The 14,130-nt window shown below is 38.4% G+C and overlaps 1 protein-coding gene and 1 long non-coding RNA gene across 3 annotated transcripts in view; one reads left to right on the forward strand and one right to left on the reverse strand.

Moving 5' to 3' along the window:
* The window catches only part of BANK1 (B cell scaffold protein with ankyrin repeats 1), a 130,574-nt gene that overhangs the window by 96,939 nt on the left and 19,505 nt on the right, over positions 1-14,130 (forward strand). For both annotated transcript variants that reach the window (XM_010710042.3, XM_010710041.3), the window contains 3 exons: positions 8,269-8,365; positions 9,893-10,177; positions 12,940-13,215. In XM_010710042.3, coding sequence (XP_010708344.1) covers positions 8,269-8,365; positions 9,893-10,177; positions 12,940-13,215 — 658 coding nt within the window. The remainder of the gene's footprint in view (positions 1-8,268; positions 8,366-9,892; positions 10,178-12,939; positions 13,216-14,130) is intronic.
* The window catches only part of LOC104910731, a 57,926-nt gene continuing 44,114 nt past the window's right edge, over positions 319-14,130 (reverse strand). The window contains exons 12-14 of the long non-coding RNA XR_004159633.1: positions 10,319-10,433; positions 3,990-4,056; positions 319-2,151 (exon numbers count right to left, since the gene is read on the reverse strand). This is a non-coding gene — a long non-coding RNA (uncharacterized LOC104910731). The remainder of the gene's footprint in view (positions 2,152-3,989; positions 4,057-10,318; positions 10,434-14,130) is intronic.

The raw sequence follows: 14,130 nt of genomic DNA on the forward strand, positions 1-14,130 counted from the left end.
CAGTACTCTATGAGATTTGAATGTCTTTCAGAGAGTCGTGTGGGTGTGTGAAAAGTGAAGGAACAAGAATTGTTGTTAAAGGAGAAATGAGCTAAAATGAGTCTGAGGAGGAATTTTATTTTTGAACGCTCAGAAGAAAAATCCCTTGGTGTTCAGTAGTTATAGAACGACAGAATGCTTAGGAAAGAGAAAGTGGGCACAAGTTCTTCCAGCGGAGAATGCAGTGATTTGGTTGAAAAAAGCATTTTTGTGTAAAGCAGTAAATGAAGCTCAGTGATTAAAATCCCCTCCCTCCCCTTCTTTTTTCCCTTCTGCAGTAATGTTTTTCTTTCAAATCTGTGCTCTTTGGAAGGCTCTGTAAAAATAAATGGACATTTAAAACACGGGAAGATATGCAGTTACAAACATACGCACTGCGCTTTTACTTAGGTTGGTGGTGTTTTTTATTGATTGTTCCTCCATGGTGATGAAATGGTTCAAAGGCAGAGCTTTTTTTTTTTTCCAGAAATTCAGTTTCAGAAGTTTCAGAAAGATTGATAGACAGGCATACGGATAAAGTGTGAAGCTAGATGAAATAAAGATGCAAATAAGGATCAACTCAGGAATGTTAGCTGGCTGATACGTGGTGCGGTAAATCTGCTTGTGATAAAGTTATCGGCAGACATGCAAATGAAATTGTTTAGTACGAGAGCCCAAAAGACTATCACACAAGATTACAATAGATTACTTCAAATGATGCAGTTCTTCTGCTCATGTTAAAACAGCTGAACAAAAAGTTGGGTATCCGTTGATGTTTTAGTTTTGTTTGTTTTCTTAATAGGCTGCAGATCATCTGAGTTGTACATGTACTTCAAATTGATCCCAAAATCATTACATTTTGGCAGTGGAGCATTTCATGTCTCATTTCTTTTGTTCTGTACAATTGTGCATCTTTGACAGTTGTGTACCTTCATATGCCGCGAGCACATTGACATGAGGTTCTAAAACTTCATTATCTTTTAGTATTGGAGAAGATAAGGTGGCTGTTGGAACTTCTGGCAAACCATATGCAGAAGGAATTTTACTAATTGCTGTGAATATTACAATATTATTTTTACTGTCATTCTGTTGTCATACTTTCTTGTCTATTTAAGTTAGTATAGAGTTGGGTTTTTTTTCATTTTTTAAGAATAGTTTTGTCAGCAGTTAAATATGGTGGTCAATTAGATTGTGGTACTCTTGATGTGAACTGAGTAAAGCAGGAAACAGGTCAGTAGAACTGAAATCCATAGAGATAAATAAATTATACACATGCATGGCTTAAAAAGAGAAATCTCTGCTCAGGAAAAGATGGTGCTGCAGTCTTAAGCAACAGGAAAATGCCTTCGAAAGAAAATTGTACTGCTGAGGATAACGGTCATATTTAAGAGGTGTCAACACTGCTGCATTTTCTGTGTTTTCCTGAGCACAGCCTGAGATGTGCCTCTGCACTGTGCTGCTCTCACACACTGGGGCCTTCCTGCTCCTGCATCCCTGGTGAAATGGAGAAGGGAGCCCAGGGCCTCCCTGTGCACAGCAGCACAAAGTGCATCAGGGATGGCTCAGCCCCACTCCTTGAGAAGGCTGGGTTCATAGCTGCCGAGCAGCTTGTTCCAGCAGTTGGAGAGCTAGCAGGAGAAAGCAACCTTTTGGGCTGCCAGGATGATGTTTCTCTAAGATGAGTCTTGCTGAGGTCAGAAGGTCAAGTTCAAGTGTTTCAAGGCCTGGATCCAGCCCCCAGCCTTCTCAGCCCACACTGCTGTAAAACCATGTTCTGTTTCAGCATTTCATGGCAGGACATGTGCAGCAGAACTGCTCTCCACTCCCTCTCTTCCCACCTGCCCAGCAGAACTAGTGCTTTGAAACCAGATTATTCCCAAATGGATTTTTTCTTTTTTGTCTTTGTGACTCTATTGAATGAGTTTCACCAAGCTTATGCTTTAGAGAAATCTGCATTGTCTCATCATCTGGATTTTTTTGCAAGCTTCAGTTATCAAGCAAGGCAACAGAGTAGTGCAAGTGTTTAACATTAATAAAGATAATGAACAGCAGCGTTGGCTCTGTCCTGATGCATGCAATCAATTTTATGAAGCTGGCTTCTTCAGTCCTTTCTCCAGGTGCTCATACAGGGCCCTGAGAAAAAGAAGCAATAAATACTTAAACATTCCCAGTGCTTTGATGAATATTTAACATTGTAGAATATGTGGATAATATGCAAACTTGAGAGTCAGAAAATTTTTATAATCAGAGTGGTTGGTCACTAGGTTGTAGCTCAGGGATATAGGTAGAACTGAATGAAAGCGTTTTCCAAACTGTCTGTCTGTGTTTCCAAAAGTACTGAGGGTGCAAATGGAAAAGATCTGCTAGAGCGTATCTGGTTCTCTTCTCTCTCTTTGCATTCTGGAAAGCTGTGGCAGACCCAGTGACAGAGGACATTGTCTTGGCTGGACTATCCTGAGAGTGAGACAGCAGGAAGAATAGCTGTGAAGATGGCTGCCAAATGGCAATGTAGTTATGGTCCTTTCTACTTCACCTGCTACTGGGGACTTAGCAGATGGGGCTGGCAGGTCAGAGGTGGGCTATGAGCATATCACCCAGGGCTGGGGAAATGTCCAGCTGCTGTGTTTCTTTCCAGCTTTTCCATCCTAAAAGCAAGAATACAGTTTTGAAAACAAGTCTCTTAAGTCCATGACAGAGAAATGGAGGAAATATCCAACTGAAGAAAGCAATTTTTTCTTGAGGTTGCATCCTTTTTACTCCTCTTTCACTTCCAATCAGAGAATGCTGTAGCCATGGTTTTGTTCCGCTAAAAGATGTACACAATTCCCACCTCTGCAGTTTCTGCCTGAGAGATTTCTATCTGCGTCATCTGGAAATGCTTTGAAGCCCTGGTAGCAGAGGAAAGCAGTGTTTTATTGTCGCTGCTGAATTCTGACAGCAGCTGCCACAGAATTGGCCATCTTATGCACATAGGCCAGAAGGACAGCCCAGTCTCTGGGTAAGGCTCTCCACACTGATCTTGGTGTTGTGCTCTCTGTGGAAGATAACATTGTCTTCTTTATCGACAGTACTTGTCCATCAGAAACTACTATGAAATGCCTCTATAAAGTTAGCCTTAAAGTTATAATTCTACTAGGACTTAGTTGGAATCTAATCCTCCTTCTGCAGAATTTAGTCCTTTCTAAATGAAATGTGGATGTGTAACCCATCCAAAAACAGCTAACATTAAAATGCAAAGTTGGCTGTGTAGAAGACACTTGGAAGCAACGTAGAGGTGAGAAATATATTATGAGTGTGCTTTAACATTAGATAAAAAAGTAAACTGAGTTTTCAAATAAACCCCTTAGAGTCAAAACCAACAAATGATTCAGTAATGAAACAAACTGATGGGTTCATTTAAGAAAATATAGTTGTGCTCCTGAGATCAGAAAAACCAACGTAGGACACAGAATGTGACATGACAGTATTCTGAATATGTTTCTATGTCTTTGCAGTCTGAGTTAGCACTCGTGAAAGTAAACTTTGTGGAAAGACCTGCTGGGCTTCTCCTATGGTCCTAGTTTTCTGTGGATACCATTTGTGAAGAGATCAATAAGGTTTCCAGTAGGTCAGGAAGTCACATGGAAAAGGTGGTGAAATTATTTAACAGCTCTCTTATTTAGGAAAATAGATTCATAGTTTTCTCTGCAACTTATTTACATAAGATATTCCACCTCGCACTATAGAGGCGTAGATTAGATGAAAACCATTCCTTTCTATGGGAGTAGAGAACTTCACATGCTCATATTAGAATTTGTTTTTCTCAAAAATAGAGACTTAGGTTGCTTATGCTATCTCCCTTTTCCAGAATTGCAAATACTCATCAGTAGTGATTGGTATGTGTTAACAAACTGGAAAGGCACAAGTTTATCCACAATTTCGTTTAGAGAAACGAAGCCGAAGGGAAATGGAAAAAAATGCTGCTTGTTTACCAGCAGTGCATAGTCTTGCTGAGAGGTCCAGATCACAGAGAGGTTCTGATAGACTTGCTGAGCATCCCTGGGGACAACCAAAGTGGAAAAGCAGACTGTTAGTGTCTCAGATTGTATGCTGCAGAGACTGTCAGACCGGAGGACTAAGTGAGCAGCTAACTTGTGGGACTAACAAAAAACAGGATTTAGCTGTAGTGAGGATTTTTTTAATACTAACTTGGAAAGGAATACAGCAGGAGGCATTATCCAACATATTTTTAAATGCTTTGTTAAGATTTGATACTTTAGGGGAAGGAAATAGGATAGGATTCTTTTCTCTGAACCCAAGCAGAAAATACTCATTGAGGATGTCCAGACAAGATAAAATTCGTGAGAATGGTCTAGCGTATGTTTGTATATACAAAGTTCTTATGATGAGAATGTGAAATAATAGCAGTAGATTTTGAAGGAGTGCAAATTTGCTTTATCATGTAGGAAAGATTTGAAGTGTATAAGAGATCAATTCAAACAGGAGAATGAAGTCTAAAGAAAGTGAAAACTATCAGGTAACAGAGAGCAAACTCAGAAGTGTAGCAGAGGCACTCAAAGATCATTAGGAGAAAACTTAGGTGCAAAATGAAATGCAGTTAGCAAGAAAAATCACAAGTAATATGAAATGTTTGCATAAGGCTATTTTTTAGCAATTCATTGTCAAAATGGAAAGGCATATTGATTAGAGTTGCAGAAGGGATTGTCCTTTTTCCTCTACTGTTCAGTATTCCATTAGCAGTTTAGATAATAGGAAGATTTTTCAAATTCCTCCCAGCTCCACAATCCAAAAAGGTGATTTATGGCTGGCCATATTCTTATCCAGTTCCATGAAGATTTGAAGTATTCCAAGCTCACATTTACTTCCAGGTTTACTCAAGTCAGTAGTGAAGAAGAAAAATGCAACTGCAAATGGGCCCATATCCCCTTGGTTTTCATTAATCATGATGTTTAGAGAAAATAGAGACTGCTACTTTAGGATGCACTGACCTGAAAGACCTAGGCATTCATGTACCCACATGTATAGCAGCAGGTCATTCTAAAAGCACTGCCCTACTTGCATCTGGACTTTGTGTTCCCTCACAACCTCTCTAGCAAGTTTGTATGGATTGTGACAGTTGCAACCACTGTTTGGCAACTTATGATAACGGCTTTCCAAAATAAATAACTGAAGTAAATCCGTTCAGGCTTTGCATAAGAGGGACAGCTTTGGAGCTGTTCAAAAACTTGGCCTTTGCTCTGATAGTCTTTAGCTCAACACAAGGCTTAATCAAGACAGTTAAAATATGTAGCTGAAAGAAAGCTAAATACTTTTAAATTTTGATCTTAGGACTTAAAATATCATTGGTCTGTCAGAGCACTTTCAATATTCCTGTTGCATCTTGAAGTAAGTAAATTTTACTTCCTGACTCGCACTTGTCCTTTTTAGTAGTCCTTCATCAGCAGATCCGTACAGATAGCAACAATGTTTTTCCAACTTTTCCTTAATACTAGTTTCTGTTAAAGCATGTTCTTCCTCCCGATGCTTGCTTGACACTCCTAAGAAATCCTAGTGTACACCGAAGAGCTATTTTCAGTCAGACAGTCTCAAAAGACTTCAAAATTCAAGTCTGTATGCATACAGCCTAAAATTTTCTGTAGGAACATCGTGCTGGCTGAGCTATTACATTCAAAGTCTGTGACAAAGCATATATAATACTCCAGTCCTGAAAGAAATGTGATCGTTCAGGGTGGCATGGAAGCGTTTGCAAGTTCAGCCATGGCATTACTCTGATTCAGCTGTGTAACTTCCCATCCTGAAGCAAGGAAGGACAGAAGGACACTCACTGCCTTTGGTCTTGCTGCCCCATGGTCAGCTGCACAGCAGTTCTGGGCACTGTGTTGCAGGAGGTTTCTGATTAATTCATACATTATACATAATCATCATACATTAAGTAGTGTGAGTCTAGTTAAAGAATCTCCATCTATTCATCTTCTCTGTATCTCCTTTAGGAAGTGTAATAAGTGGCTAAACTTCTGATTGTTATCCTGAATTCTCTAAGATTCAGCATTATCAGAGAAGCCACTAAGCTGGCCTTCAATCCTCCAAAACATTCAGATTTAAAATATACATATTAAGTATATCTATTCTGCTGGTTTTCTGTGAGTTACCAGGTTCCTTTAAGCTGAGAAATATGTACACTGAATAAGAAAACAAGGAAGTACCAATTCTTTCCTCTACTTACCAGAGGTGGTCACCAAAATTAACAAGGTTTATTTTTATGGCTCCATTCTCTGTTTCCCTTTTGACCTCTTTCTATTATATATATATATATACATACTATATATATATATAGTAGAAAGTTATATATATATAACGTTCACAAAGATGAGCACCTTGAAAGAATTTGTCTGAAACAGTCCTCTACTGTAATAGTGGGAGAGATTACAGCTAGAGCTATGCTTGCTTGATTTCTCCTGCAAAGATCATCTGTGTCACACAATAAGTACAGCAGAAGACCTGTTTTCTTTCCAGTTGAACAGTTACATTTAAGCACATACAGCTAACTTCAGGACACGTAGAGATATCCTGTTTCTTTGAAAGATAGGGGAACCAGCTAAACAATGGGGAAGCCCAAGTAAAATGGGGCTCTCTATTTGCACACAAAAGACAAAGATTAATATTTTGTTGCTGGGAGCAGACATAACTTAGTGAAGATCTAGGCAATGTTCTCAGAGGAGAGGAAAAAAAAGCAAGCAAGGGAGGCATCTGATGCATTGTCTGATGGATGCACTTCTGCAGGACTGGCATTCATGAGATGTCTTTATAACAGAGCAGCAGGGAAGAAGGCATTCTCACTTCCCCGGAAATAATAGTTTCTTCCTTTTTTTTCCCCTTTCACCCTTTGATATTAATTATAGGATCACTGAATGGTTTGGGTTGGAAGGAACCTTAAAAATCATCTAGTTCCATACCCCCTGTTCTGGGCAGAGTTGCCAGTTACTAGATTGGGCTACCTAAGACCCCATCCAGCCTGGCCTTGAACATCTCGAGGTTATTCATGCTAATGGTATTAATTTAATAATAAACTTAATTTAAGGCCACACTATTCCAATGGCTGTAGCTGCCAGGCTAACAGAATACTGGGAACAAACTTCTTGAGAATCTGGCACAGGACTGTGAGAATCAGTGTCTGCAGCATGTGGAAAGATATCATCAGTTATCTCTCTTGACTTCTCTGTCTCCTCATCTACTTATAATTAATCTTGCAGACTGGATAGTGTACGGAGCATACTGTCTCCATATCCTCTTCTTAATGCGTTCAATCCCACAGAGTTAGTATTTTGTGCATCAAAATTCCTGAATAACTATTGAGGTCTCGATTGTGCCTGCACAGGATAGTTTTGTATTTTATTCTCACAGGAACTGGGGTCCTGCTCGGTTCTTTGAAAAGAAAAGAGTCATCTTTCAAGACTCCATTTTTTTCTGAAAATCAGCACTTAACAGGTGTGTTTTGTAAGTTTTAAGACAATAGAAATGACTGTGGTTGCGTTACTAGTCTGCCCTTAGTGACTATGGATGAGCCCAAGTTTCTATCTCTTCTACCTGAAGAACTACAATGATAACATTTTAGAGAACCAATTGTTCTGACCTCTTGAGCCAAATTTTGAATATGATAGCTTTCTAGAAGAAAAAGAAACAGTGCTTTGCCTCATTTGGGCATTGAGGTGAAAATGCTAACGTGCTTTACAGTTCTGTTTCTGGTTTTTTAGTGCACATGTGGCTTTTGGTAGCAACCATTAGGATTCAAGAGCTGTTTGTAATGAGCTCTCCAGAGATTTCTTGTACTCCGTGCACCCTCTAGCTATATAGTAATGTCCTATAGACTTTCTGTTTTTCTGCTACTGATTTTTCTCATTACCAATGAGTGCTCTGGAGTTTGGAATAAACTTGGGAAATGTCTGAATAGCCCTATGCAGTGCTGAGCAGAGATGATTTAGCTTGAATCCTTCCTTGGATATCGCTTCATGGCAGTACCTTATGTCCTTTACACACATTCCTTGTCTGTACTACTGCATTAGTTATGAATGCATTATGTTTCGGTCTCCTATTTACAGTTACTAAAATGTTGAAGATTTTTTGACAGAACCAAAAGAAAAAAATGTGGCTGTTCCTATCAGAATAGTTGTTTCTTTTTTGGCCTTATATGGCTTTATTTAGGAATGATATCACCAAAATAATAATAATACCCTACTCTGTTTTGATTTGTAGATTAAAACAACAGATGATTTCGCTAGCCATGAGGAGGAAGAGGAATATGAGGATGCTTACATGCTTATGGGAGGCATGGAAGCTCAACCAGACACGAGTAAGTCACATAGTGAGGCATCTTTCTCAGTAGCAAATCATGTGCTGCATTGAGTGAGATTATTGACAAACACAGGGGTCGAATTATTTTAATACTTGTAATTTCCATGTTATTTCTACTTCTGGGGAGGACAGATGTTCTAGGAGATGGGGAATTGCAAGCAAGGGATTCAATAGTAATGTCAAAATCATCACTCTGTGAGACAATCACAGTGCAAAGTGTTTCTGGTAAATTCTGCAAGTTTCTGGTTTCTGCTTCGCATCTAGAAAACAGCTGAATTCTCCAGGTTCTCAGAGAACCTTTATGTAAGAGAAGACACTGCCTACAGGTGTGGGCAACTTCTGTGTGGAGGCACAGGTAGTTGCATCTTCATGCACCTAAACACAGATTGATTATGAGTTTGTTGCTAATCTGTGTGATAATATGTATTTCCCTTGAAAAGTGCAGAGTTATTTATTTGCCTTTACTGATGACAGTCTCTTGTAGTTAGATATATTTTTGCAGTATCATGGATTTATGAAACTAAACTTGATCTTGTTTTTGTCTTAACTGTTTGTTGGCAATTGTATCTTTCCAACTGGTCTCATATTCTGTGTATAAATGGCATTTCTTATTTGCTGTGTTTAAGTTTGCTGTTTTGGCATGTCTAGGTAATATAATCGACACTGAAAATGTAGGGTAGAAATCTGTTAGCCCTGATATGTATCTACTGTCTCTATCACGTTTCCTCTGCATATAGGAGCACCTCAGGGTAGATGCAAGGAAAAAGAACGTAAATTGTAACAGCTGGCCATGTTAGTCAACTACGTGCCCTAATCTCCCACTTTAATCAGTGGTGAAATAAAGGCCTTCCCAAGGGGTAACTCAGAATGGAAAGGGCTCTGTATTACCAGCTCTGTATTGACAGTAATTCTGCTGACAGACCTGTATAGCTCACTTTATGTCACTTAGACGGACTACCCAAATCTTGATGCTGTGCATAGTGTTGAAAGTTCATCCTTTCACTGGGTGAACCTGTGGTCCACAGCCCCCTGAAAACCTGGAAGCCCCACAGAATTTCCTCAGAAGTACAGCCGTGTCTCCAAGGGCAGTGCTTTTTTCATTTCATAGAGATATAAATAAGCATCCGAAATCCATCGTAGAAAAACAAAGCCATAGCTCACACAAGTGTAACTTGTTTTCCTAAGTAGTGCACTGTGCTGCACTGAAAATCAAGTAATACAAATTATGGAGGCAAGGTAAGTGTGTGCGAACTCATTCTGACAATATCTCCAGAAAAGTTTAGCATACTGTGTGCACAAAGATATTGTGTACCAGAGTAGCAAGATATAATAAAAACTTCCATCGTTGATTTGGTAAATATTTTAAAAGCTGATCACTGGCAATATGTATTTGACAGTCTTTCTACTGCATTAGTTCATGAAAGTTTTATTAGCCATTGTGTTGCTTCTGTGGGAATCCTTGAAACGGGAAATGTTTCAAGATAGCAAATGTTAAATGAAATAATGCATTCTTTAACATTACAAGTTGAGCAGAACCCAGGAGATCAAGATGGAATTGGATCAAAATGTCAACAAGAAGCTGAGATGGATAAGGAAGAGAAATGCGGTGTAGAAGATAGCGGAGAGGAAACTGAGGAGGAAGATTCCTACACCTTTGTCAACAGTCCTGACAATTTGTATGCCAGCATACCTGACTGTGATTATGAAGAAAACAGCAGAGAATGTTTTTTCTACAAGAAACCGCCCCCACCTCCTCCTCGAAATCTGCCTGGCACCCTGAGACAGGTTGAGCTGCACCATTTGTCACAAGGTATTATCTCGGGAGGGAAGTAACCACAGATACAAACATGAGTGCAAACACATTAAGTGCTGCAGTAGAGATTGCATACAATCACTTCTAATAGTAGTAGTTAGGCAGTAGTATGACCCTAATTCTGGAACACAAACATACCTATGAAATTTGCTGCATCAAGATCTTCATGACCAGGTAGGTCAGCTGGTACTGTGGTGTGGGCTGCTGGGTTCAGGTTTTAGCTTTTCCTCACTCTGCACATCTCAGAAAGGTGCTAAATAACATGAGATATTGGATTAACAATAGAGTTCCAAGATAAAACACTGAACTTCTATTTTTCTCAATTTTTAAAAATATTTACATTAAAAATATTTAATGCTATCTTGACTGAATGAATTTCATGGAAAGAATACAGAAATGAGAGAATGAAGTAACACAGTACTTCACTTCATTTTAGACAATGTTGTGATTAGAAATAGAACACTTTATTGCGTTACAAACAGAAAGGAGAGGGAGAAATCATGACTTTTAATGAAATGCCTTGATTCTCTTTCCTCTTTTTTTTTTCTTTTTTTTTAATATTTCAACCCGCTAGTAAAAATCTAAGATGTTCAGTTGTGGGTTGATTAAAGTATGAGAAGAAGAAAATACTATTTGCATGTATTTCAGAAGGAGTGATTATCTTTTTTTCTCTCATTGGGAAAAAATAAGCATGCAAAAAAATTCAAGCTTAAATAGTCTTTTAAAAATCACGCAGGAAAAAAACCTTGTCATGGACTCCACCTATAAGAGTGTGCAGAAACTCTGTGTTTAAATGTGGCATAAACTAATAGAATCCTGAATTACCGTAATGAAAGACTTTGATACTCATGTAAGTACCCAGAGATAGCTTTTTAGCTTTATAGCCTGCTTGAGGTTGGTTTTTCTCCTGTTTTCTGCCAGGAAGAAAAAAGCTGGAAGTTGCAGATTTCAAAACAAAGAGAAACAGAATAAAATTGCTACTGCAGATGCATTCTGCTTGCTATGCAATACTCAACTGTAGCTATATATGTGCACAAATGAGGGGGCAAGTTTGACACACAGGATTTTTTTTGAGCAAGCTTGATATAAATGCCTATCTTGGGATAGCTCTCATGTGGCTACACCATTAAGTAGGGATGCATTGCTCTCTGCCAAATGCCAGTTTCTGTCTATATATCCATATATGGATACTGGCAGAGAAAGCTTCTCTGCTGTGTAGTGTCCTATGCTGAGTCCTGTGCTGATAAGGCCAGTGCAGCTAAAAACACATCTGCATGACTCGTTCAGTTAAGACATGCTGTTAAGACATGCTGTGAATTTTCCTGAAGCGTTAGGCTTGGTTTCATTTCATTTCATTTGGGGATGTGAGGATGGGGGTATCAGGATCCCACTAAACTGGGATGATACTTTCAAAGAGCTCCAATGAGTCACTGCTGCTTTTTTTTTGTCAGCTACTTTCTTTAGCTATTGCTGTGGAAGACCTAAAAGTTAAGTCCCCTCTTTTGAAGACTTTTTTTGGCAGCAGCATGAGAGTGCCCGCTGTGAGGGTTAAAGGAGAAAATCCTGCAGAGAAAGAAATATTACTTTCATAGTGGCGTGCAAACAAAATATTTTTCATGTTAAATATGGTACCTATAATACTGTTTTGTTTTTTTTAATTTATCAGAACCAAAATACATATTATTAATATTTATTAATATGTATTAATAGTACAAGCTGTTTTTAAGGGATACATCTCGTTTGTAAATGTGTCACGCTTGTAGGCACTGTTAAGCTTCTCTGAAACCATAAACAGATAAAGCAATTATTTAAATAGCAGCCTAAGAATTTAAAATTATGGTAATGACCATAGCCTAGTTTAGCAGATACATATGTATATAGTTCACTATGACAGTAGGAAAACATGGCTCACTACACTAGGTTTGCTGTTTGCACAGGAAGAATAGGTCAGCACAAGGAAGGTGAAAACAATTGTGGAATTGGCAGTTTCTATAACAGCTTCCTAATTCTTAACAGTTTGTGGGAGTTTTAAATACAAATAAATCCAAACAAACCCAGGTATGAGAAAATCTATCACTTCCTTTAAAAGCTGTAAAATGCAAAAGCTAAAGGGCAGCAAGTTCTGTTTAGATATACTCTTAAATGTAGGGAGAGACCCAGGGAGATCACTTGGGTGTGGAATGTTGAACAGTCTTAGCATAAATTATAAGAGATTATACATTTCATTTATCCTTTAGAGAGCTTTTTAATTTTTCTTTTAACCTTTCCTTATAGTACCTCTCTAGAAAATCCTCAAAAATAAATGGGACGTTGAAAATGTTGGAAAGACAAAACCCAGTGTTTTTCAGAAATGTTTCCATTCTTAAGTTACTGTTGCAGCAGCAAACATGATTTCCCAAAATGCCAAAGGGCCACAGTCTCCTTACTTAGCTTCATCAGTAATGAAGGTATTCCTATGACTCTTGTGGGAGCAACTGGGGCATGCAGCATTGCTCTTAAATAAGATTTATTTTGGAGCTAATGTATTAGCATCTAATTTTGATAATCTGATGTGAAATCACGAGAAGGCTCTGGAGCTGAAATTATTCCTTTTGGGTATCCTTTCTGCTGACTTAGACAATGAAGCCGGTGAAAATTGGAGTACCTTAGTTTAAAAGTGAAATTAGGACTATAAGTTACATTAGGAAAATCTGAAGTATAAGTTAAGTCTTAATATTCTTTCTTTATTATCAATGCAACATAATTTTTCACTTTTTCAGAGAGGAATTTTGTGGAGGAGAGAAGTGAAACAGAACATGGACTGAAGACAGCATGCTACAGAGAAGACCAATATACCAGTGAGGAAGATGATGAAGAGGACCACCCATATACTTTTGTGAAATACGATGAATATCTGTATGATTTGATACTGGATGAGGAAGATGAGGAGAGAAGGAAAGAACGCAAATCGTTTATCATGAACAGGCCACCCGTTCCTGCCCCTCGTCCCGAGCATTTAGGAGTCAGAAATGAGAACACTCCGTATATAGTACAAGGTTTGTGCTTGCTTCTGTGTATTTGCTGATAGAATGTGGACATCTGCTCTTTTTAATGAATATTTTTTTAAAAAGACTAAGATCTTTGTTCAGATTGTTCCAAATCAGCAAATCAGTTGATTCAGTCTACCTATTCACACCTTTCAAATGAGCTGAGAACGTCTGACTGATACTTTCCAACTTGCATCCAAGATAACATCACTTTTTTGGTTTAATTTTACAAAAAAATATGACAAAATGATAGAAGATTAAGAATCACTGGGCTAGATGTGAGTGAGTGTGTCTGTTTTAACAATATAATGCAGAATGTACTATTGGAGTAGCTTTTCCTTTCAGTTTCTTTATCAAATTGTTTTGCCTTAATTCTGAGAGGTGTTAATTGTATTCTGTTTTCCTGGTGTGAACAGTAGAGAGGAATGCCAATGTAAGGACTCCTTTGAAATTTCCTTCTTGCAATGCTAGAAATTACCATGTGAGGAAGGATTGTGTCCTTTTACCATTTCTGTGAAAAGTGGTGGATCTTCTTAGAAACACAATGTCATCTTTTAGCCCAATTCAGATTGAAGCCAAATTTCAAAGTAACAGAAGTTCATGTGAACTTTCAGGGATCTCTGTATAAGCCCCGAAATACATAAATCTTCTCTCTAAAGGAATCTTCCAGTTGTGTAAGAACATGCAGAAGAATAAATGATAGGAAAAAATGGGTTTGAGAAGGAAACCAGAAGCTTACTCTATCCAGTGAATGTTTGGCATTAAGACAGGACTACTACTACCCAAATCTTCCTATCACAGAGAGAAGCACCTCCTTTGTCATTCCTATTTCAGTCAAAGATCTGTTTTATTCTTCCTAGCTAGCTTCAGGCTGTATAACTCCAAGAGAGGGCTGGAATGTGTGGGTTCATGTCTTCATCATTT

Source organism: Meleagris gallopavo, chromosome 4 (assembly GCF_000146605.3).
Source record: "Meleagris gallopavo isolate NT-WF06-2002-E0010 breed Aviagen turkey brand Nicholas breeding stock chromosome 4, Turkey_5.1, whole genome shotgun sequence".
NCBI classification, from domain to species: Eukaryota; Metazoa; Chordata; class Aves; order Galliformes; family Phasianidae; genus Meleagris; species Meleagris gallopavo.